Below are 24,421 nucleotides of genomic sequence, written 5' to 3' on the forward strand. Positions count from 1 at the left end.
AATCCTCCATACTGACGATATAGTTCTTAACGCGACTGAAAATTAAGTTAGAACACCAAACACGAATAGAATGTAATGTAGGATGTGCATAATATGTCAATAGTACAATGAACTCGAAGCCCAAATTCTTTATACTTGATATTATAATTGGATTTTATAAGTAAGACTTACTGCATATATATTGTAAGGTTTTAATTAATCAAACAATAAACTTTTCACTCATTCATTTATATTTTTGTAACTATTCTAAATCCAATTTACCATTATTTCCTAAAGGATTTATTGTAAACCACTGACTACATGATTTTCTATAGGAAGGTATTGCAGTACCAGTGATTGGCCGTGTGTAGTGCTGAACTGGCTACAAAGTTTAAGTTATTACAAAAGGTTAAGTTACAAATGTAAGTTACAACAAAAGTGTAACTTACACATGTAAGTTACTACAAAAGTGTTAGTTACTACAAAAGTAGTTTGTGAATAGCACCTTTTAGTATGTTTTGTAGTACTGCTGTAGTACCTACAAACCTACTGCAACCTGCAGTTTGAGAATCAGGGCCATAGTTGTATATTTCGTTGCATGAGCAGTGCTAACGCAAGTTTCTTGGATTGTCTTGGCTGAGGGTCATCCAGGGAGCAGAGCATTAGATCCTAAACCAGTGATAAACTGTAATGAAGTCTATATGGTCCAATCATGGAATTAAGAACAGCCAATGGCTCTGCTCCTATTTGATGTACAGAACCTCTGTACGTATTGAAAAATACCAGCAGAAGATGCTATGAGGAAAATAAATACAATATTTCTCCAGGTATGGTTTTTAGCATGGGAGCTCTTCCCTTACGTGATGCAACGCACAGGGACTCAAGTGGACAGCTCAGTTTTACTGTTTCGACTGTAGGGCAATATAAGATAGTTGTCAATAAACTGCTGAAGAAGAGACCTTGCCTCAAAATGCATATCGCTCGAATACATGTGGTTGCATATGGTAAAATGTTAATAATATTTTTATTTTTTAAAGAATCAACTTTGCTCAAGTGTTTTGGTGGAAAGAACAATTCATCTGTACCCTCTATTGCAGCTGTTCCTCAAAGAAGCTTTTGAGCGTTGGAGCGTGGATTGACCACTATTTGTTGGCGTTGCACTGGAAGTATTTAAATATGAATATCTGGATGGACTCGTACAGACTCCTTTCAGGACACACAACAGCTGAGTAATTGAATAGCTCTCCTCTCTGTTTCTCTTCATTTCTCTGACATTCCCCAACTTGTGGATTGGAGACATTCAGACACTGCTCAACCTCTGGTATTCCTCTATCGCATGCATATTTTCAAACCTGGGACACGCTGTTCAGTACCTGCTCCTCTGCAGGGAGACGTACAAACACTTTAAAAAACGGGAATAAGGTTCTCCTTCAGCCAGACACTAGCCTGGTGTTCAGACGGAACTTGGGGGCTTAACTAGCAATCCCTTGCCAGAGTGGGAACAACTAGGGGCTTAACATCGCACAAAACTGACAGATCAGAAGGAGGATGCTGAAGCTCTGATAGTTGGTAATAACAGGGCGAAACAAGAGACGGTGCAGCAAATGTGAAAAGAATGCTTTATCAGGAAAAACCCATACACCCCCTGTGTACATTGTCTGCTTTTCATATCTTTTTTTACGAAATGTTTATTAAACTATGTCTGTAGTTCCCCGTGTAAGTTCTTTGGGGCATTATAGGTGATGTGTGATGGTCTCTCAAGTCAAATAAAACCAAACAAATGTAGGTTAGTCGAAGTAAACAACTGTTTACATCAAGTTCATTATTAAGGCCTATCTCATGTGTGCATTTTCCGCACACACAGCATCTCTTTTATATAAGTGTTCTGCCAGCAATAAACTTCATTCAAGGATTACGGTACAGTACAATGACGTTCTTTGCTGCTATCCTCGCAAATGACCAGCGAATATCTCTGTGCATTTCCAGGTGTCTCTCTTGTGTGTTCTCTCACACAAACTTAAATATACTTTCCATTGAAGCATTTCCTATACACAATAGTATATTTAGAATGTCCTTCATCATATTACATCTCAAATTTGGTAATTGCTATATTAAGTTAAAGAACAACCCCCATACCAGGCTCAGGACCCATTTGGATAATTTGTGTGCGTTCTCTTGTGCACAATTAGATTTACCTTTTGGCTGAAACTTTTCTCACATAGAGTACACTTATATAATCGATCCCCTGTGTGTGTTAGCTGGTGCCTAGAAAGATTTGATTTCTGACTGAAGCTTTTCTCACATTCAGGACACTGATATGGTCTCTCACCCGTGTGAGTTCTCTGATGGCGTAAAACATCTGCCTTCTGACTGAAGGTTTTTTCACATTCAGTGCATTGGTGAAGCCTGCCACTCGTGCGTGTCCTCTGGGGTCTAGTAAATGTTCCCCTTTCAGTAGTATTTGTTGCGTATTCATTGGACCCACACTGCCCCCAGTAAAGCGGAGTATTCTGTTGACATGTGAACACCTCCTGGCTTAGAAGATCACTCTGAGTTCCAAAGATTTCTCTTTCCGGTCCTAGTTCATCAGCTCCCGGAGGTAAGCTGAAAAGTGATGAGCTGCTGAAAGCATTGTCATGTGGAGCAGCTTCTTCTTCCGGTACGTGGTGACTTGGTGGTCCCATCTTGATTTTAGATTCTAGACACTTCTCAGACTGCTCCAGCACAAGCACCGAGGCATTTCCGGGCAAAACGAGGAAAGGAACGTTCTTTTCAGGGCACTTTTCAGACCTTTCAGCTTTTGTTATTCTATTCATCATCCCGAAACCTGTTGAAAAAAGAAAAGTAAATGTATCATTTTGTAATTGCTGATGCATTTATATAACGCATACATCATATATAAATATGGATCGTATATTACACCAAAGTATAAAGTAAAGTCAAGGTAGGATGAAACCCTGCAACGTCGATCTATATTTTTTTTCATTACAGAATGACCGACATTTAATATAGCAGTGATTGACAATGTTAAAACATGATTTTTTTAAATTTCATCTTTCAAAGGGAAAACATTGATATTAAGAAGTAGGCCAGATAAAGCACTAAGCAGTAGCTATTTCATGGCACAGTTATCCAAATTAAACTTTTAATGTGGAAGACTTTTACTATGTGACATTGTGAGCCCAATTTAAAGTAAATTGTGTGAAACAAATGATAGACCATGAGAGCTGTTCTAACAAAAACATTCCCAATTTGGAGGAATGGAAATAGTTTCACCTTCCACAAGTGAACCTCAGAGGACAGGCTGGTTGGTCTCCACCTAGTAGGGAGTGGATATTTCCTCGCATCGACAGCTTCTGTCTAGGTACTCATATAACAGACAAGAGACAATGAATTTTAGAAGTCTAATACACAGCTACCATGCTGATATGCTTAGCCGGCTGAGCTGCGCTACTCACCCTGCCCTCAGAAAACATGCTGATAACATCCATGATCAATGTTAGGCTCTTCCTAGGGGTTGGCCCAGCCACAAAAACTACAGTCAACTTGCATGGTATGTTTCTTCTCTTCAAAATCACACCTGGCATGGTTGTGATTTGGGCTCTTACCCGCCTCATGAGAATGTCCGACCCACACAAGTGGGCGCTGACTTAGTCAAGAGAGTGCGGAAACATCGGATGCCAAGACTTTTGCATCTGGCCCTAAATTCTACTTTTACCATCAAGCACATGTGGCAAAGTTGTGCTCTTTTAGCCACACTTTGATATTTGTTGGCCATTCTGGGAAAGAAAGTGTCAATATTTTTACAATCCATGCATACCTGGAATCCTGTGTGTCTCTGGTTTTCAGTACTGCTTGGGGGTAGATTGTTTCTCTGGACCAAACTAGGTGGACATACGCCACCTCCTTTGTATGAGAATATTCAACAATTGATCTTCTGATAAGATTGCAACCCAGATATATAGGGCACTATTTCTATTTCAAATGTTCAAACACAAGGCTTAGGGTGCTTGTGTTCATCGGTTGATATGCTAAATGTTTGGCTGTCTCTTGCAAATGAATCCCCAACAAAAACATACTTTTGCAAAGCCTCCCTCACAATCGCAGGCCGTTATGTGTACTCAAACATTTGAGGGGTACGATGAGATCCTTAGCTACAGACAGGCAATGCACGGGGCCCCTTGACAACCAGTTTACATATCTTTTATTTTTCATTGTCAAATCTTGCATGGTCAGTGCACGGTAAAGAATCACTGTAGGCCACAGCTTGAATGTTGGCGATTGGCATCATGGAGGTTTTTTGAACAAAGTACACAAGCTCTATTACCCCGCGACCAGGGGACTCCAGAGTGGTGCTTTACTTTTGAAAATCGACTTTCAATACCGAAATAGGCCCAGGTGTCAGCCTTGTTGCCAGTTTCTCTTTTTTCCTACTTGAACTCTCTATTTTGTGACTTACATGATTAGACTGTTTGGGAAAAACCGACCAGTCCACCCAAATATCTCCTCGCTAAAATGTAAAAAAAAAATTATATAACTTTAGAAAAGTACAGCTGCCATGGATTTTAAAGCCTTTTCCACACAAATCGTATATACTTCAAAAGGTCAGAAATACTGACCACCATTTTTCACCTATCACCTCTAGAAGAATATGTTTTTTTCAGTGAATTTCTAAGGTTTTTTAAATGCCAATTCCTAACTATAACATGTCTGAAACCTATGTTTTTTTTAGTGAATTTCATAGTTTTTTTAAATGATAATTTTTAAATTTAATAATAGTTATATCTATTTTTTATACTGATTTTCTATAGTTTAACTGTTTATTTTTACATATTTTATTTTTTCAATTACATTATATATTTTTAATATAAATGGAAATAAAACTTTTTTTAAATATTGAAACTGAAATTTTGTTTATTGTCAGGGTCACTGGATGAGTACTTGGGTACTGAAGGAATGATTAGAGTACTGCAAGGAGAGTGCCTGGTGAATTTATAAGTGTTTGGGTTTTGGCGCAGGGAATGGATTAGTACATGGTGCTGAATGGGTCATTAGAGGAGTGCAAGGGGAGTGACAGGGTATTTGCTGGAAGTGTATGGATACTGACTGGGGAATTGGAGGTGTGAAAGACAAGTGTGTAGGTGGTTAGGGAACTGCATGCATAGTGGATAGGGGTTTGAAGCAGTCCATGTGCTAAGGCCTGGCTCACTGCATGAATACTTGGGTACTGACTGAATGATTAGAGTACTGCAAGGAGAGTGCCTGGGTGAATTTATAAGTGTTTGGGTTTTGGCGCAGTGAATGGATTAGTACATGATGCTGAATGGGTCACTAGAGGAGTGCAAGGGGAGTGACAGGGTGTTTGCTGGAAGTGTATGGATACTTACTGGGGAATAGAAGGTTATTATATATTTTTATATGGACTGCTTCAAACGCCTATCCACTATGCATGCAGTCCTCTAACCACCTACACACTTGTCTTTCACACCTTCAATTCTCTAGTCAGTATCCATACACTTCCAGCAAACACCCTGTCACTCCCCTTGCACTCATCTAGTGAGCCATTCAGTACCATGTTCTAATCCATTCACTGTGCCAAAACCCAAACACTTATAAATTCACCCAGGCACTCCCCTTGCAGTACTCTAATCATTCCATCAGTACCCAAGTACTCATCCAGCGACCCTGACAAAAAACAACATTTCAGTTTCAATATTTTAAAAAACATTTTTATTTCCATTTATATTAAAAAATAAACTGGGGAATTGTTTTTGTGAAAGACAAGTGTGTAGGTGGTGAGAGGACTGCATGCATAGTGGATAGGCGTTTGAAGAAGTCCATGTGCTAAGGACTGGCTCAGTGCATGAGTACCTGGGTACTGAATGAATGATTAGAGTACTGCAAGGAGAGTGCCTGGGTGAATTTATAAGTGGTTGCGTTTTGGCGCAGTGAATAGATTAGTACATGGTGCTGAATGGGTCAGTAGAGGAGTGCAAGGGGAGTGACAGGGTATTTGCTGGAAGTGTATGGATACTGACTGGGAAATTGAAGGTGTGAAAGACATGTGTGTAGGAGTCCAACTAGCCCACCAGGTATCTCCAGTTAGCGCCACAGAGCTGCGTTGCAGAGAGGTGTAAAAAGGAGCACCTCTCTGCAACGCAGCGCAGTGGCGCTTACTGGAAGCACCTGGTAGACTAGTTGGCCCCCAGGGGCCATCAGGATTGAAGGTGAATTATTTCCCCAACTTAAAACTCGCCACAGGGCGTGTTTGCATGTCACCTCAGACCCCGTCCCCTCCCTTCACCACTGTGTAAACACGCCCTCTGGCCGTTTGAAGTTGGGAGATTAAGTCCATTTGAATCCTGAGGGTCCCTAGGGTCCAACTAGTCCACTAGGTACCTCCAGTAAGCGCCACAGAGCTGCGTTGCAGAGAGGTGTAAAAAGTGGCACGGACTGGACCACCTCTCTGCAACGCAGCACAGTGGCGCTTACTGGAAGCACCTGGTGGGCTGGTTAGCCCCCAGGGGCCCTCAGGATTGAAGGGGAATTATTTCCCCAACTTAAAACGCGCCATAGGGCGTGTTTGCACACGTCACCTCAGGCCCTGTCCACTCCCTTCCCCACTGTGTAAACACACCCCGTGGCCGTTTTAAGTTGGGAGATTAAGTCCCCTTGAATTCTGAGGGTCCCTAGGGTCAAACTTGCAGAGAGGTGTAAAAACGGGCATGGCCTCTGAACACCTCTCTGCAACGCAGCTCCCTCGCGCATACTGGAGGTACCTGGTGGGCTAGTTGGCCCTCAGGAACCCTCACTATTGAAGGGGAATTCATTCCCCTACTTACAACTCGCCAGGGGGCGCGTTTGTCCAATGGTGAAGGAAGGGGGCGGGGCCTGAGGTGGCATGTCTGTAAACACGCCCTGTGGTGCGTTTTACCTTGGGGAATTAATTCCTCTTCAATCCTGAGGGTCCCTGGGGGCCAACTAGCCCACCAGGTACCTCCAGTATGCGCCAGAGAGCTGCCTTGCAGAGAGGTGTTCAGAGGCCACGCCTCTTTTTACAACGCTCTGCAAAGCAGCTGCGTGGCGCTTACTGGAGGTACCTGGTGGGCTAGTTGGCCCCCAGGGACCCTCAGGATTGAAGATGAATTAATTCCCCAACTTAGAACGCGCCACAGGGGGTGTTTGCACACATGTCAACTCAGGCCCTGCCCCCTCCCTTCACCACTGTGCAAACGCGCCCCGTGGCGCGTTTTAGGTTGGGGGATTAACTCCCCTTTAATCCTGAGGGTCTCTGGGGTGCAACTAGCCCACTAGGTACCTCAAGTAAGCGCCACCGAGCTGCGTTGCAGAGAGGTGTAAAAAGGGGCGTGGCCTCAGAACACCTCTCTGCAATGCAGCTCCCTGGCGCGTAATCGAGGTTCCTGGTGGGCTAGTTGGCCCCCAGGGACCCCCAGTATAAAAGGGGAATTAGTTCCCCAACTGCAAACGCACCAGGGGGCGCGTTTGCAGAGTGCTGCAAGGAGGGGGCGTGGACTCTGGTTCGATGCCGGTCTTTTAATTTTTTTCTTTTTTAAGAAGGGGGCTGTCTGGCCCCCCTTCATTTTCTAATATTATTGGCCCTGGGGACCCCATCCCCCAGGGCCTGCCCCCACTTTTTTTTCTTATCAATAAAATTTGGAAGGGGGCCGCACGACCCCCTCCCAAGGCCATAATCGGCCCCGGGGACCACATCCCCGGAGCATGGCCATTTTTTTTTATGTATTTGGAGGGGGGCTGCCTTGCCCCCCTCCTCAGGCCATCTATGGCCCCGGGGACCCCATCCCCCAGGGCCGGCCATTTTTTAATTTTAATTTTTTTAATTTTTTTTTTTTAATTTTTGAGGAGGGGGGCCGCGTGGCCCCCCTCCCGGGCCACTTGTAGCCCCGGGGCTGGCCCTCTCCATTGGGGACCGTGAGGGGGTCCCCAATCCACCCACGGTCCCATCGGCTCCCCGCGTCCTTCGGGAGCCGGCATTGCTTTTCCACATGGGGAGCTGCTATGATGCAGTTCCCTTTGTGGAAAAGCAATCGTCTTTGGTTTTTGGAAGAGAGAGCAGGTTTCCTGCTCTCTCTTCCAAATACCAAAGCAGTTTGCTATGGCAGGGCGGGAGCCGCAAGGCTCCCACCCTGCCATAGCAAACAGCAGTGTCCCGGGGGTGGGCACCCCGGGACACTGCAGGAGCTGGCCCTGGGGGGTGGCGGTCCCCAGGGCCATCACAGGGCTCCAGGAGGGGGGCCGTGCGGCCCCCCTCCCAACATTTGCAAAGCCCCAGGGGCTGGTGGTCCCCGGGGCTTGGGGGTCCTTAACGGACCCCCAAATTTAAAGAGTTAGTGCCCCTTAGAGGTGACGCTCCCCGGGGCGTGTGGGGGGGCTCGAGCCCCCCCACAGAGGTTATTTATTTATTTTAAAAACACAAGCCCCGGGGGGTGGCGTTCCCCGGGGCTTGGGTGGGCCTTTGAGCCCCCCACTCATTCATTTTAGAAGCCCCGTGGCATGGCGGTCCCCGGGGCTGGGGGGGGAACTGCGAGCCCCCCCCCCGCAAATATTTTCAAAAAGCCCCAGGGGGTGGCGGTCCCCAGGGCTTGGGGGGGCCTTTGAGCTCCCCCACCCATTTCTTTTACAAGCCCCGGGGGTGGCGGTCCCCCAGGGCTGGGGGGGCTGTGACCCCCTGCACCTATTTGTGCAAAGCCCCAGTGGTGGCGGTCCCCGGTGCTGTGGGGCCCCTTTGGGCCCCCCCTTACAATAAAAATATTGCCCCCGAGACTTGGCCCACCCGGGGGCTAAACATTAACGAAGCTCGGGAGCCAGCGCTTCGTTTAAAAAAAAAATTCGGCCGAAATTCACGCTGGGTGCGCGAATCTCGCCGATTTTGTTTTCAAAAAATGCATTTTTGGGCCATGGGGGTCCTTGTGGGAGCCCCTGAGCAGGCCTAGGGGGTCAGGGTGTTTCTACCCTGCCCCCTTTTCGTGTTTTGCGTTGTTTTTTTCTGTTTTCTTGTGCCTCGGTTCTACCGAGGCACAAGATGGCTGCCAAAACGTCCTGGTTTGGAGTGTTGACAGCCAAATAGCATAAAGCTCGTGCTCAGGAGGATCCGCGGCCCTAGATAAATGTGTTTTTACTTTTGAATTCCTCAGCAACTACTGAACGGATTTACACCATTTAAAAAAAAAAGGGTTCTTTCTGAACCAAGAACTACCTTTTTGCCAAATTTGGTGTAATTCCGTTCAGCAGTTCGGGCTGTAGCCGTGTCTAAAGTTTCCTATGGGAAATTGCATGGGGAACACGTTTTGGGAACCCCCTTTTTTCTCGGCCTCCGCTAGCCGAATGACCCCGAAACTTTCAAGATAGGAGCGGACCGGAGCGCCCCACGAGTTTTGAAAATTTCGCGAAGATTCGTCAACCGGCGCCAAAATTATTGGAAATAGAATGTAGCGAATTTCCTATGGAAAATAGGTCCGAACTATAACTATCTACTGGCGACCGCCAGTAGATAATATATATATATATATATATATATATATATATATATATATATATATATATATATATATATATATATATGTTAGACCTGGCATCATTGGCATGAGTCACTCCTCCATTTTTTTTCTGTTGGCCTCCTCTGTTTACGATGTTTTGCTGGAATATTGCTTTGCGCACTGTGCTGCTGCTGATCAGTGCCACAGTGCAAGTGCTCCCTATGTTAAATTGATACATTGATTGGTGTTACCATGATTGGCTTGGTTGACTTACTGTTCAGACCCTAGTCTAGTGCACTGCGTGTGCCAAGGGCATGTAAGTTAACTGCTGCTGGTGGGCTTGCAGCACTGGTTGTGCCACCCACAGAAGCAGCTTGTAAAATGTGTCCCAGGCCTGCCATCGCAGAGCCTGTGTGCAGTCCCTGACTGCCATGTCGACTTGACAAGGAAACCTACTTGCCAGTCTCTAAAACCTTCCCTTTGCCACATTTCAGACACCTCTATGGTAGGCCCTAGGGCTGGGTGCATTGTTGGTAAAAGGTAGGTCATGCCCTGATGTGTGTGGGATGACCTAATAGTGAATTACAGCCATTTTCGTTTTTCACTATTGAAGGGCTACCTGCCTTCCATAGGCCAGAATGGGCAGACTGATTATTAACTCCATTATAATCTTATCTGACTCAAGGAGCATGGTAGCGGTTCAAGTTTAGTATCCCTGAACTCAGAATTTAATAACACATCCTTTAGGATGGATGGTTTTTAAATTCTGTGTTTGAAAATAGCCCGTTTAGAAAGTGGCTATTTTCATGTCCAACTATGCACCGGTCTCTGCTGGTTTGGTGTGTGTGTCAGGGGCTGGGTGGCTCCAGAGGTCTGAATGAGTCAGTGTGGGGTGAATGAGACATTTACCTTTAGAGTGGGGGAAGAGTAGTCCCTGGTAGCCTGCCCTGCCTGACACAATGCTGGCTCCACCTCCTGCAGGGCGACTGATGGCCCTGCCCCTGCCAGTGACAATACTGGCTCCGCCTCCTGCTGGGCGGCTGATGACCCTGCCCTGCTCAGTGAATAGGCCAGGTGCCTCGGCCTGGCAACATCCACAACAAACCTGGGATGGGGGGGAATTTCCCTGCTTGGACAAAGGGAACAAAGCAGAAAAGGGGTATAAAAGAAGGACCCCTGAACCAAAGAACTTAGATCGCTTCTGACACGGAAACCTCTACCAAGGACAAGAAGCCTGCTGATCCAAGGACTTGCCTCCCCCTTCTGCCAGTGTGCTGTTTGCTGGGGGGAACCTGAAGCTGCTTCTTTATTTTTGCCAAGGGACAAGGAGAGAGGAACTTAGTGTGTACTCTCAAGCTTGCAAGAAAATCTCCAAGGGCTGGAAGAGTGCCAGCCTCCTGTTGAAGTCACAGGGCTAAAGGACTTCACCCTCTGCTGAATTGCTTGTTGCTGGAACGTGGTGTTTCCAGTGCACAGGGGAAATCTGCAATCTTGACGTCGCCGGACGCCGCCGAATCCAGCTCGACATCGTGAGCACGGCTCCAGTGTTCCGAGCCTTCGACGCCGGCCACCGGGCCCGATCGACGCCAGTAGCGACGCCAGTGAGTAGTGAGTTCGGCTCCAGCTCCAAGTGACCCCGTCTCGACGCCGCTGCTGATCGCATCGACGCTGCGCCCTTCTCGACGCCGTGAGCGCTACTCCGGCCCGACACCTCTCGATGCCGCTGCGGATCGCCCCGACTCCGAGGCACGATCGACGCCGACCTCTCGACGCCGTGGATCATCGTGTTGCTTCATTCTAAAGGTACTGTGTTTGTGGGGTTTGTTGCGACTCCAGGCTCGACGTAGCGCTCCTCGCATTCGACGCCGAACCTTGGGAATATCGTAACCTCGACGTCATGTGACTCCTGTGGGGGTCACATTGTTGCCAAGAACTGTGTTTTGAGAAGAATACTTACTTTTGTTGCTAAAGAACTATTTTCTAAAGAGAAACTTCACCTGAACTATTATTTTTCCTTCCAAAGAGTATTTATTAAGATTGTGGTAGATTTTTATCGCTACTTGGTCTTGTGCTAAGCCTTATATATAAATACTTATTTTTATAATAACTCCTGTGTTGTGTCCATTTGTAGTGTATTCACTTTATTACTGTATGTGGTCATAAATGCTTAACACACTGCCTCTGAGATAGGCCTGTCTGCTCTGCCAAGCTACCAAGGGAGTGAGCAGGGGTTATCTGAGTGTGTAATCCCCTTGCCCTGACTAGAGGAGGTGGGTCCCTATTTGTCAGAAGTGTATACCTCTGCCAACTAGAGACCGCCGGTTCTAACATTGATGGTCAGTGGTGAGGATTTGAACTTTGCATTTATGACTCATGTGCAGTGATTAGTGTACGCTACATAGTGAAAGCAGACCATAGCGCAGCCACAATCTGTTTTGGTAGGATCTTCTATTTTTGTTCTCCGCTTTCCTGGAGCTTACTTTTTAAACACTGCCAGTTTTGACCATGAGTGATGCCGGAGCTGCTACCCCTGCTGTTATTGTTGTGGAGGAACTTGATAACGAATTGATAAATACCTACAAGAAAAAGGAGCTAGAGCAATTTTGCAAGCAGTTTAAAGTTCCTACCACAGGTCTCAGAGTGAAAGGGGACTTCCTTAAAGCGCTGAAGGCCTGGTTAGAGGCCAGAAATCCCTCTGATCCGGTGGTGGTACCGGAAGGGGAAGAGGAAGTGGAAGAGCCCATGAATGGGCCAGTGGCATCTCCCTGCAGCAGTGTTTCCTCTAAGGGCCCTTCTCCTGAAGAGTTGGAAGACAGGGAGAAGGAGAGGGGGTACAAATTAGAGATGGCAAAACTTAAATTAGGAGGGCAGTTGGAGTTAGAGAATGCAAGAAGCAGGAGAGAAGCTGAAATGGAGAGCAAAAGAATAGATTTTGAAAGAGAGAAATTAGCGTTTGAACGTGAGAAGATGTTGACGGAGATGGAGCTTAAAACTAAGAGTTTAGAGTTGAATCCCTCTGGTGGCAGCACTCCATCTGTGCCTGCAGAAAGTAGGTTTTATTTTCCCAAAGATGTGATAAAAGATTACAATAGAAATGAGGATATTGGTCAATGGTTCAAAGCATATGAGTTAGCATTGTTGGCCCACCGAGTCCCTGAGAAAGATTGGGGAGCAGGGTTGTGGGGTCGCTTTGTCAATGAAGGGAGAGATACCTTGTTGGACATGCCCGCTGAGGATAGGATGTCTTATACTCATATGAAAGATGCGTTAATGTTAAGGTATGGCTTAACTCCAGAAAAGTACTGACAGGCCTTTAGAGAATGTAAGAAGTTGCCTGGTACTACTTGGGTTGAATATGTGTCCTTCTTTTGCAGAGCCATGGATGGTTGGGTAAAGGGTAGCAAAGTGGATAGTTATGATGCTCTTTATGATTTGTTTGCATGGGAGCACTTGTCTAATAACTGTTTTCCAGAGCTACGCCAGCACCTTATTGATAGCAAGATATCTAACCCTAGAAAACTTGCTGAGGAGGCGGACCGCTGGGTCAGTACCAGGGTCCACAAGGGTCCAGTGGGAGACTCAGCCAAGGGTGGGCAGGGGCCCCAGCAGAAGAGTGGGGGGGACAGGGGTAAACAGAGGGAGTTTCAGAAAGGGCCCCAAAGTAATCCCCAAGGGAATCAAGGGAAGGGTTCCCAGCCTCCCCCTGTAAAGAAGCCAGGGGTCCCGAGAGGTAAACCTGTTCCCAGGGGCCCCATGACCTGCTACGTTTGTAAGCAGGTGGGACACCGTTATTATGATCCCCAGTGTCCCATGAGGGATTCGAATGCACCACCACGTGCACCCCCCGTCAGGTGACGAATGTAGCCCTGGGAGGGAACGAGATGGGTGCCCCCGGTGGGTGGGGTCGCGCAGAAATGTCCCTGGTCTCTTTAGGAGACATGGAAATGGTCCCTCCAACCCCTCTGCCTAATAACACTAAGAAATATAGGCAGTGGGTGACCATTAATGGCCATAGGGTGGAAGCTCCCAGAGACACCGGAGCAAGTGTGACAGCTGTCAAGTGTCACTTGGTGTCCAGAGAGCAGGTGGTCCCTCATGCATTCTACCCCATTGTAGCTGCTGACAACTCACAGAGTAAGTGTGAGGTAGCTAAAGTTCCTTTTGAGTGGGGGGGGGTCTCAGGTACTCTTCAGGTTGATGTGAGGCCCGCCATGCCTGTTGATTGTCTCCTGGGCAATGATTTGGAGGACTCCCCTTGGACTAAGGTGGAGCGAAAAGCGCATCTGGAAATGTTGGGTCTGCCGGAGTGGGCGTGTGCGACCACTCGGTCCATGTCAGCTAGTAAGGGTGTTGATGGGGTCCTGGAGCCTGAAAGTATGGCCCAGGGCCCAACCGTGAAGAGAAGAGGCAAGGGGCGCGGGAAACCGTCCCCCATCGTTCCCACGGTCCAGGAGGAGGCAGACCTTGAGGGGGATGCCCTGGAACCTACAGGGGAACAAGTTGCTGAACTGGGAGACCTGCCCGAGCTGACCCATTGGCAGGAGGATGGTGGTCCCTCCAGGGAGGAATTTTGTGCTGAACAGAAAGTGTGCCCTTCTCTTGTGGGTATGAGGCAGCAGGCCTCAGCCCAAACAACAGGTGATCAGTCAGGGTCACATTGGATTTACTGGGAGAATGACATCCTGTATAGCGAGCTTAAAGCTGATGAGCCTGGGTCAGCCCGTGTGCTGGTGGTACCCCAGCGCTTCAGAGCCTTCCTACTGGGGTTGGCTCATGACGTTCCATTAGCTGGACATCTGGGGCAGGGCAAGACCTATGACAGGCTTGTCACCCATTTTTATTGGCCCCAGATGAGAAGGGATTCAGACATCCATTGTAGGACCTGCCAAACTTGCCAGGCAAGTGGGAAAAGTGGGCGGAAGCAGAAGGCTCCCCTCCAACCTTTTCCCGTCGTCAGTACCCCCTTTGAGCGAGTGGGGATTGACATTGTGGGGCCACTGGACCCCAAGACAGCCATGGGCAATAGGTTTATCCTGGCCTTGGTGGACCATGCCACCCGGTACCCGGAAGCCATCCCTCTCCGCACAGTGACGTCCCCCGTGGTGGGACAGGTACTGATGGGTGTTTTCTCCCGCATGGGGTTCCCCAGAGAGGTGGTGTCAGACCGGGGCACCAACTTCATTTCTAATTATATGAAGTCTCTGTGGAAGGAGTGTGGGGTAACCTACAAGTTTACCACTCCTTACCACCCTCAAGGTAATGGGCTGGTTGAAAGATTCAACCGGACCCTAAAAGGCATGATTATGGGTCTTGAAGAACCAATGAGGCGTAAATGGGACGTCCTCTTACCATGCCTGCTGTTTGCTTACCGTGAGGTGCCACAAAATTCTCTAGGGTTCAGCCCCTTTGAGCTTTTGTATGGACACCCGGTAAGAGGGCCTTTGAGTCTGGTCACAAAAGGCTGGGAGCAATCTCCCAGGAAACCTCCCCAGGATGTATACAGTTACATGCTGGCCTTTAGGAACCAGACTCGGCGCTTCAGAGATCTGGCTCAGGCAAATCTGGAGGCCAGCCAGGAAGAGATGAAGTGGTGGTACGACCAGAATGCCACTCTGGTTGAGCTTCAACCTGGTCAGAAAGTTTGGGTCATGGCCCCTGTAGAACCTTGTGAGCTCAAGGACAGGTGGACTGGACCATTTGAGGTTGTGGAGAAAAAGAGCGATGTCACCTACTTGGTGGACTTGAAGTCTCCCAGGAACTCCTTGAGGGTCCTACATGTCAACCGGTTAAAGCCCCACTTAGAAAGGTCCGAAGTGGGCATGCTCCTAGCCACAGATGCTGGAATGGAGGAGGAGAGTGAACCTCTTCCTGACCTTCTGTGTGCAAAAGAGCAAGATGGGTCAGTGGATGGTGTTGTCCTCTCTGACACACTGACCCCTGAGCAGCAGCAAGATTGTCGCCATCTGTTGGGACAATTCCCTGATCTGTTCTCCTTAATCCCTGGAGTCACTCAGTGGTGTGTCCACGATGTGGACACCGGGGACAGCACTCCTGTGAGGCACAAGGCCTACAGGGTGACTGACAAGGTCAGAGCATACATCAAGGAGGAGGTCTCCAAGATGTTTGCCTTAGGGGTGGTTGAGTCCTCTAGCAGTCCTTGGGCCAGCCCAGTGGTCTTGGTCCCAAAGGCTGCAGTGCCTGGTACCTCACCAGAACTTCGGTTCTGTGTGGATTACCGAGGACTCAATTCGGTCACCAAGACTGACGCGCACCCCATCCCCAAAGTTGATGAGCTCATAGATCGGTTGGGGGCTGCCCGGTACCTTAGTACGTTTGATCTAACGCCTGGGTACTGGCAGATCGCCTTGACTGATGGGGCAAAAGAGAGGTCTGCATTCTCCACACCAGATGGGCACTACCAGTTCCGGGTTATGCCCTTTGGGATGAAGAATGCCCCAGCCACATTCCAGAGGTTGGTCAACCAGGTATTGGCTGGACTGGAGGATTTCAGCGCCGTCTATCGGACGACATAGCAGTGTTCAGCGCCAGCTGGGAGGAACACTTGCGCCACCTCCAGGAAGTGTTGTTGGCCCTGTGCAGAGCAGGCCTCACAATCAAGGCCAGTAAGTGCCAGATTGGGCAGGGTTCAGTGGTGTACTTGGAGCACCAAGTAGGGAGCGGCAAGGTGGCCCCCCTGCAACCCAAGATAGATACCATCCTGGCTTGGGAACCGCCCAAAACCCAGACTCAGGTGAGAGCCTTCTTGGGTCTCACGGGTTACTACAGGAGGTTTGTCTAGGGGTATAGCAACATTGTGCACCCCTTGACCTCGCTGACTTCCAGGAAGCAGCCAAGACTTGCGATCTGGACTGACGCCTGTCAGAAGGCCTTTGACACCCTGAAAACTGCAATGTGTACAGCATCGGTCCTCCAGGCGCCCAACTTTTCCAAGGAGTTCATTGTCCAGATGGACGCTTCAGAGCATGGTGTGGAGGCTGTTCTAGCACAGATGAATGAGGAGGGCCGAGACTTACCTGTAGCCTTCATCAGCCGGAGGTTACTTCCCAAGGAACAGAGGTGGAGTGCAATAGAGCGTGAGGCATTTGCTGTGGTCTGGGCGCTGAAGAAGCTAAGACCCTACCTGTTTGGGACTCACTTCCGGGTTCAGACAGACCACAGGCCCCTCAGATGGTTAATGCAGATGAGGGGTGAAAACCCAAAGCTGTTGAGGTGGTCCATTTCCCTACAGGGGATGGACTTTACGGTGGAACACCGCCCTGGTACAGATCACGCCAATGCTGATTGTCTGTCCAGATTTTTCCGCCTTAGTGATGAGGACTCGCTAGGTGAAGGGTAGTTCTCCCCACATTTCAGCTGGAGGAGACACGTGTTAGACCTGGCATCATTGGCATGAGTCTCTCCTCCATTTTTTTTCTGTTGGCCTCCTCTGTTTACGATGTTTTGCTGGAATATTGCTTTGGGCACTGTGCCACTGCTGATCAGTGCCACAGTGCAAGTGTTCCCTATGTTAAATTGATACATTGATTGGTGTTACCATGATTGGCTTGGTTGACTTACTGTTCAGACCCTAGTCTAGTGCACTGCGTGTGCCAAGGGCATGTAAGTTAACTGCTGCTGGTGGGCTTGCAGCACTGGTTGTGCCACCCACAGAAGCAGCTAGTAAAATGTGTCCCAGGTCTGCCATCGCAGAGCCTGTGTGCAGTCCCTTACTGCCATGTCGACTTGGCAAGGAAACCTACTTGCCAGTCTCTAAAACCTTCCCTTTGCCACATTTCAGACACCTCTATGGTAGGCCCTAGGGCTGGGTGCATTGTTGGTAAAAGGTAGGTCATGCCCGATGTGTGTGGCATGACCTAATAGTGAATTACAGCCATTTTCGTTTTTAGGTCGAGCCTACAGCAGCGCATGCGCTGTTGCTCGACTTTTGTAAGTGGGATTTAAAAGTGCTTCCCACCGGCATTTGCTGGCCTAATGCTTGCGTTCACGCTCGCGTGAACGTGCAATTACTTTCACTTTGGGCGCTGCTGCGCGCGCAACACTCGCGTGTTTACGCGCACGTCTCCGCCTCTCTCTCCCGCTGCAGCCCCCATCTTTGCATTACCCGCGACGAATGCTTGTTCAAAATGTGCAATTGGCTGGCATGACATCATACCTGTATATTTGTTTGCTTTAATTTAGGGGCACCACTACCATGAAGTAAGTATATTCTAGCAATGAAAAGGCCAGAAGTATATATACCTTTTATTACAGGATACAGAGACTGGGGAGATGTGTACAATGGTTGCATAAGTACCTCTTTGGAGTCTGGAGACAGTTGCACAGCACGAGAATGCAGGAAGCATCCCTCGTCTTTATATATCATATAGATGCAGGCGCAAAGAGAATAGTGAGATGTTTTATGCTCTTGCTCCGAGTGACGTGGTGTCATGACTCTAAAGACTTAGGGGTCTCAACTGATCCATATTCTCTTAATATTGGCAATTAATGCTGTTTTACACCAGCGTATTTGCATTTTTTAGTGTGTTATGCAATCACAAGCTTTGCCTCTAGCCTCCAAGCTGTCTCTTCTCTCCGCACGGCAGACAGCTTTTCGTGCCTGGATATTTAAAGGAAAAAGAATCGACCTAAAGCTTAAAATAGAAACCAAGAGAACTCCAGATTACCTTGCAGCATTTTGTGGGTATTTTTGTATCATTCCTGGTCGGCGTTTCTTCACTTTTTTCCCGAGCGAGGAATTGTCTTTATTCTCTCGACATGTATTTGTGCATGTGTGTTCTGTGTTGTGCTTTCTGTCTCTGGCTGAGCTGCAGGCTATCATTAGGGAAAGCAGGAGATGAATGAATTCCGCGAATCTTTGAGGTGTTGAACGATTCGATAGGCGCATTGACTTGTCAGTCATTCTGACTCATTATTCTACGGGTAGTACCTGCTCATTTAAACCTAGGCTAGCAGTGTCATTGTTTTTACCTATGTAAGAATGTACTATGTCCAGTTCGATAAAATAGCTCAGTGGACTACAGCACCCACTGCAGAGGTCTCTGTAATTTGGAAAGCTCTGGGTCCACTCTTTACAAGGCTGAGAACAATGAAAATATTAGAATTGGGTAATGGTAACACCTACTACTGCAGGGGCCTGATATATATGTAATACAGCTCTAAACAAAGACTCTGCTATTATTGTTATTATTATTAGCACCAAGGTTTGGGCAATAACACTGGTCTTTGCTCTGTATTGTATTTGATAGAGGTGTGTGTGATCTTTCGAAACTACGTGCTTGTGTGTGTGTGTTTTTAAAAATAAAAAATAATCTGCTGTGCAAATTGCTTAGCTGGAAAAGTTTAAAAAAACAAGCATTTGCAATGCAATAGGTCTCGCAATGACATTATTTTGAGCTATTGACATTGTAAATGGCAATGCCTTTAAAAAAATTAAAAGGCATTGTTATTTACAATACCAAAAGCAACACCTATTGCATTGCATAGCACGGCGTCCGTGAAAACAGCGCCGCGCTTATTAAAGTTTAAAAAAAAAGAGTGTGTTGGGAAGGCAGAGAGCATTGGCATAGCCAATAGGGCTTGCTTTTGGGACCTTGTAAGCTTTTAGTTATGCAGCACAATATCCTTGGTGCAACAACATCAACCGTTGCATGGCTAAACACTTATAAGGTCCCAAAGGCGAGACCTATTGGCTTTGCCAATGCTTGTTCACTATTGAAGGGCTACCTGCCTTCCATAGGCCAGAATGGGCAGACTGATTATTAACTCCATTATAATCTTATCTGACTCAGGGAGCATGGTAGCAGTTCAAGTTTAGTATCCCTATGGAGGAGGAGCCTAGCGCGCAACCAAGATGGCCGCGTAGGTGCGAGGCTCCTGAGGACCTCCGCGACCTCCTGCATAAATCCTGATCAAATCCTGTCCTAGACAAGGGGACTGTGTTCGTGAGACCGAGCTGAGGTGCCACCCGTTTTCCGTTTCCAAATCGGACCTCGGACACCGGCGGGAGCATCGATTGAGGTTTGCGGCCTTCTCCACGCCGGCCCCCCGGATCGGAGTTGTGGGGCGATCCGGAGACAAAGTGCACAACAGCGGCGGGCGAGGCTGGGCGATTCGCGTACCCCGCACTTTCACTTTCGCTTTTGCGCCCTCCTTGCTGCCAAGCGAGGTAGGGTCGTGAGGCGGCGTGCGGTGGTGTGGCTTCATCGGGGTGCCCTGCCGGCCCGCCAGCTGTGATCCGCCCTTCGGAGCTGTGGTCGCCCTCCCCCGGAGCCCGTGAACTGGTCTGTCAGCCCCTTTCAAGGAGATTGGCACGATTTGGGGACTGGAGCCATGTCCACGAAACAAGATGGCGACCGGGCAAAGGTGAAATCGACCCGCCGTGGCGCAGCCCCTCAGTCTAACAGCATGGACCGCTACACCCTCCAGAAGGGATCTCCAGAGGCGCCGCGTAGGTCCCCTGTTGGCCCGACTGATGCTCCTGCCCTGCCCGCGGATCTGACCCTCCGGGACGTCATGGGCGCCATCGCCGAGATGAAGGCCTCAGTGGACCAGCGCTTTGACACTCTGGCGCAAAAGATTGACTCGGTCCTCGTGGATGTGGGCCTGGTGAGGGCCGATCTGTCCAAAACGAATGACCGGGTCGACTCTTTGGCCCACACCACCTCGGGCCTCACAACGGACGTGGCGGCCCTCCAAAAGGAGGTGCGCCGACTGGGCCAGGCGAGCGCCCTGATGGATCGTCGACTGGAGGATTCCGAGGGTCGGGCCCGGAGGAACAATGTTCGCATTGTCGGGGTGCCGGAAGGACGTGAGGAGGAGGCGGCGGATCTGTTTGTGGAGGACCTGATCCTCACCCGTCTCCAGCCCCGGGGGCTGAGTAAACTCTTCGCAGTGGAGCGTGCCCACAGGGTCCCTGGAGGGAGACCTAAGATCGGAGCCCCTCCGAGGCCTCTCATTGCCCGGATCTTCAACTTTCGGGACAGAGACGCTATCCTGCAGACTTCTAGGCAACAAGGACCGGTCAGACTCGACAATATGGACGTAAACTTTTATCCTGATTTTACTCCGGCGGTCCAGAAGCAGAGACTGAGTTTTCTCGGAGTCAAACGTCGCCTACGAGACCTGAACCTCAAGTATGCGATGCTTTTTCCAGCGAAGTTGAGGGTAGAGGTGGATGGCCGCTGTTGGACCCGGCCTCGTGGCGTGGTCCTTAACCCCCCTGGACGGTGGCCGTTCCCCGCCCCGGCCTTCACGGGCCACCCGTCTGAACTGCCCCAAGGCCCTTCACCTGGAACTGCACGTGGTCGCATGCTCCTCATGGCTCCGCCATCTTGTTGGCATCTACGTCACCCCGTACACCAGCCGGCGCGACCCCGCTCAACCCGGCCTCGACCCCAGCGAAGCCCCGACCTCGAGGCACCACGGACTGGCCAGGGGGTGCCGCAGGAACCATTCATCGCCCCCGGCGGAGGACGGTCTCGTTGGGACCCCCAACTGTCCTCCCCTCTCGAGGTGTGATCGCCCTGCAAACTCCCATGGGCCTGGCGCCTCTCCTGCTGGGCGTCTGGCCACCTCCACCCGACCACTCCGCCCCCTCGGGCGCAAGGGTCCGGACATCAAAGGGCTCCAGACCTATATCTGGGGCGACCCCACCACAGCTCGGCAGTTGTATCCCGGAGTCGAGAGCCCTGCTGATCGAATCGCGGCTGACCCTACGGAGAAGAACTCTTGTCGGAACCATCACGAGCCCTGCTGACTGCGTCGCGGCTCCCTCTTGTGAACCTTTCCTGAACCACCTGGAACATCGGAGCCCTGCAGACGCCGTCGCGGCCCCACCTCGCTGAGACCTTCCTCGGAGCCCTGCTGACGACGTCGCGGCTCGAGCTGAGCAGAAACCATCTTGAGAGCCTTGCTGATTGAATCGCGGCTCTCCACGAACTGTACGCCAGAGCCCTGCTGACGCCGTCGCGTCTCGACCCCTCCGAGATCGGAGGTCCTCCAGCTTGAGGATACGAACTGGGCCCCAGGTACCCTCGTACCACATTCCTGCCAAAGACTGTCCCGCTACCCCTACCCTTCTAAAGAGACATTGAGACTTTTGGTGGATCCCTCGATCCCTTCGTGTAAATATTGAACTCGTAACCTTTTATTGATGATAAAGAATTGCTTGTCTTGAGACAACCTCCTTGAGTCCGGTGTGGTGGTGTTACTGTGCTAGTACGTGATAGGAGAAGGATCTCTCAGGAGACTTCTCGGCAGCGCTCGGCTACTTCGTGCAGTGCGAGGGCCCCCCCCTGGTGGTCTCACCGACTCCTCGGGGTCCGCCTTCCAACATTTGGTGGCCAGCGACGGGATCCGAGCCGAACGCAGTACGTACCAGCCAGTACCCACTAGCTACCCATCCAAACGAATAGCATCATGAGCAGCCAGGAAAACAACGCGACAATGGAGTTCCAGCCCGAACGGCTGGAAGAATATACGCACAAAGAATTAAAACAGTTCTGCAGAGACAAAGGCATTGCAACCACCAGCCTCGGTACCAAGGAAGAGATGCAGAAAGCTCTGAGGACATGGCTGGAGGCCGGGGCAGGCCCCTCCCAGGAAGAAGGGCACTTGCCCCTGACGGAGACCACAGCAACCGCACTGACCCCGGCAACCGGAGGACGAAAGAGCCTAGAAACCGGCCTCTCCGAAGAAGAAATACGAGAGCGGGAAAAGGTCCGGAGCCACGAGCTAGAGCTCGCCCGACTGCGACTGGACGGCGAACTCCAGCTGGCAGAAAAGAAACTGGCCCTCGAGCAGCTACGCCTTCAAGAAGAGATAGAGGAGAAGAGACGACACCGGGAGTTGGAGGAAAAGAAGCTCACCCTTGAGCACGAGCGCAGCCTCAAGGAGCTCGAGATCAAGGCCAAGAACGGAGGGACCAACACCCCCAGTACGAGAGACACTCTACCGCCTGCCGAGGCCAAAGTACATATCCCGAAGGAGGTCGTCAAGGAGTATTACAAGAATGACGATATCCAACAATGGTTCAAGGCCTATGAGGTGGCCATGACCTCCCATCGAGTGCCCCGAAAAGACTGGGGCGCAGGCCTGTGGGGGCGATTCCTGAGTGAAGGGCGGGACACGCTGCTCCAGCTACCGGAGGAAGTGATGACCTCCTACGACCACATGAAGGAGGCCCTGCTCACCCGCTACGGGCTAACAGCAGAGATGTACCGCCAGCGGTTCCGAGACTGCAAGAAAATCCCGGGTACCACATGGGTGGAATATGTGGACTTTTTTAGTCGGGCCCTAGAAGGGTGGATCAAAGGCAGCAAAGTAACCACCTACGGGCAGCTGGTCGACCTCATCGTGTGGGAACATCTTTCCAACAATTGCTTCGTGGAGCTGAGACAGCACCTCCTCGACAGCAAAATGACCGACCCGCGGAAACTGGCCGTCGAGGCCGATCGATGGGTCAACTCCCGGGTCCCCCGGAGCTCAATGGGGGAGTACCAGAGGAACCCCAACGGACCCCCACGCCAGCGCGGTGGGGGGGGAGGGCCGAGCAGGAACCGAGACCCTCCCGCTGGGGCCCCCAGGAGCCCCCCTCGAGGGCCACCGCAGCCACATCTCTCCCCGAGCCTAGCACGAAGGGTGGGCCCGGCCCGACCCGGACCACGGCCACCAGTGACCTGCTATGGCTGCCAACAAACCGGACACTTTGCCAGCGACCCGGCCTGCCCTCTGAACCGAAGAAACGGGGCCGGCGGGCCCCCGCCCCGGCAGCTGACAGCCGCCGCCTTGGGGGGAGGAGAAGAGGAAGAAGAGGCCCTCGACCAAGAAAACACTGAGTGGGAGCCGGCAGCCATGTCCCTGGTCTGCCTGGGTAGCCGGGAGATGGTACCCTGCACCCCCATCCCAACCAACACCCAGAAGTACCGGCAGCAGGTCACGGTCAACGGACAACGGGCCGAAGCCCTTCGCGACACCGGCGCCAGTATCACCGCTGTCCGCTGCCACCTGGTGACCCCTGAACAGATTCTACCGAATGTGCTGTGCCCTGTCCGGACGGCCGACAACAGTGAAAGCCTATGCCAGATGGCCCTGGTCCCCTTCGAGTGGGGAGGGGTGACGGGCCTGCTGAAGGTGACAGTGCGCGACGACGCCCCGGTCGACTGCCTCCTGGGGAACGACTTGGAGAGTTCCCCCTGGGCTCAAGTAGAACGACGAGAGCACCTCCGAATGTTGGGACTGGCTGATTGGGCCTGCGCCATCACCCGGTCCATGACCGCCCAGGCCCCCCGCTCATCCTCGACCTCCGGGACCGCCCGACCCGAGGGGCTCACACCCCCTCCCGCCAGCAGCGAGGAGGAGGCGGACACCGACCCTGGGTCCAGCGAATCCTCCCCCGAAGAGATGACTTCTCCGAGCGCCCTACCAGGGCTGACGCAATGGCAACACGAAGGGGGCCCCACCCGAGAGCAGTTCCAGCAAGAGCAACAGTCCTGTCCCTCTCTCGAAGGGGTCCGGCAGCAGGCGACCGCGCAAGCCAACGGTGACCAGACCGGCACCCACTGGATCTACTGGGCCGAGGGCCTGTTGTACAGCGAACAGAAAGTAGCAGAACTCGGGGCCAGCCGCGTGTTGGTGGTCCCCCTCCGCTTCCGGGAGTTTCTTCTCAACCTGGCCCATGATGTGCCCCTCGCCGGACACTTGGGGCAAGACAAAACGTACAGTCGTCTGGTGACTCACTTCTACTGGCCCCGGATGCGGAGAGATGTGGACAACCACTGCCGGTCCTGCCAGACCTGCCAAGCCAGCGGAAAGACGGGGGGTCGGGTCAAGGCCCCCCTCCAGCCCTTTCCCGCCGTCAGCACCCCGTTTGAACGGGTCGGAATCGACATTGTGGGACCCCTGGACCC

The 24,421-nt window shown here is 50.6% G+C and overlaps 1 protein-coding gene across 1 annotated transcript in view; it reads right to left on the bottom strand.

Annotated features, from left to right (window-relative positions):
- Positions 1-1,581: 1,581 nt before the first annotated feature.
- Positions 1,582-24,421, bottom strand: part of LOC146797223 (zinc finger protein 777-like) — a 108,233-nt gene continuing 85,393 nt past the window's right edge. The window contains exon 6 of the mRNA XM_085624176.1: positions 1,582-2,806. Within this exon, the coding sequence (XP_085480302.1) occupies positions 2,121-2,806 (686 nt within the window). The 3' untranslated portion in view covers positions 1,582-2,120. The remainder of the gene's footprint in view (positions 2,807-24,421) is intronic.

This window comes from Triturus cristatus, chromosome 9 (genome assembly GCF_964204655.1).
Source record: "Triturus cristatus chromosome 9, aTriCri1.1, whole genome shotgun sequence".
Classification (NCBI taxonomy): Eukaryota; Metazoa; Chordata; class Amphibia; order Caudata; family Salamandridae; genus Triturus; species Triturus cristatus.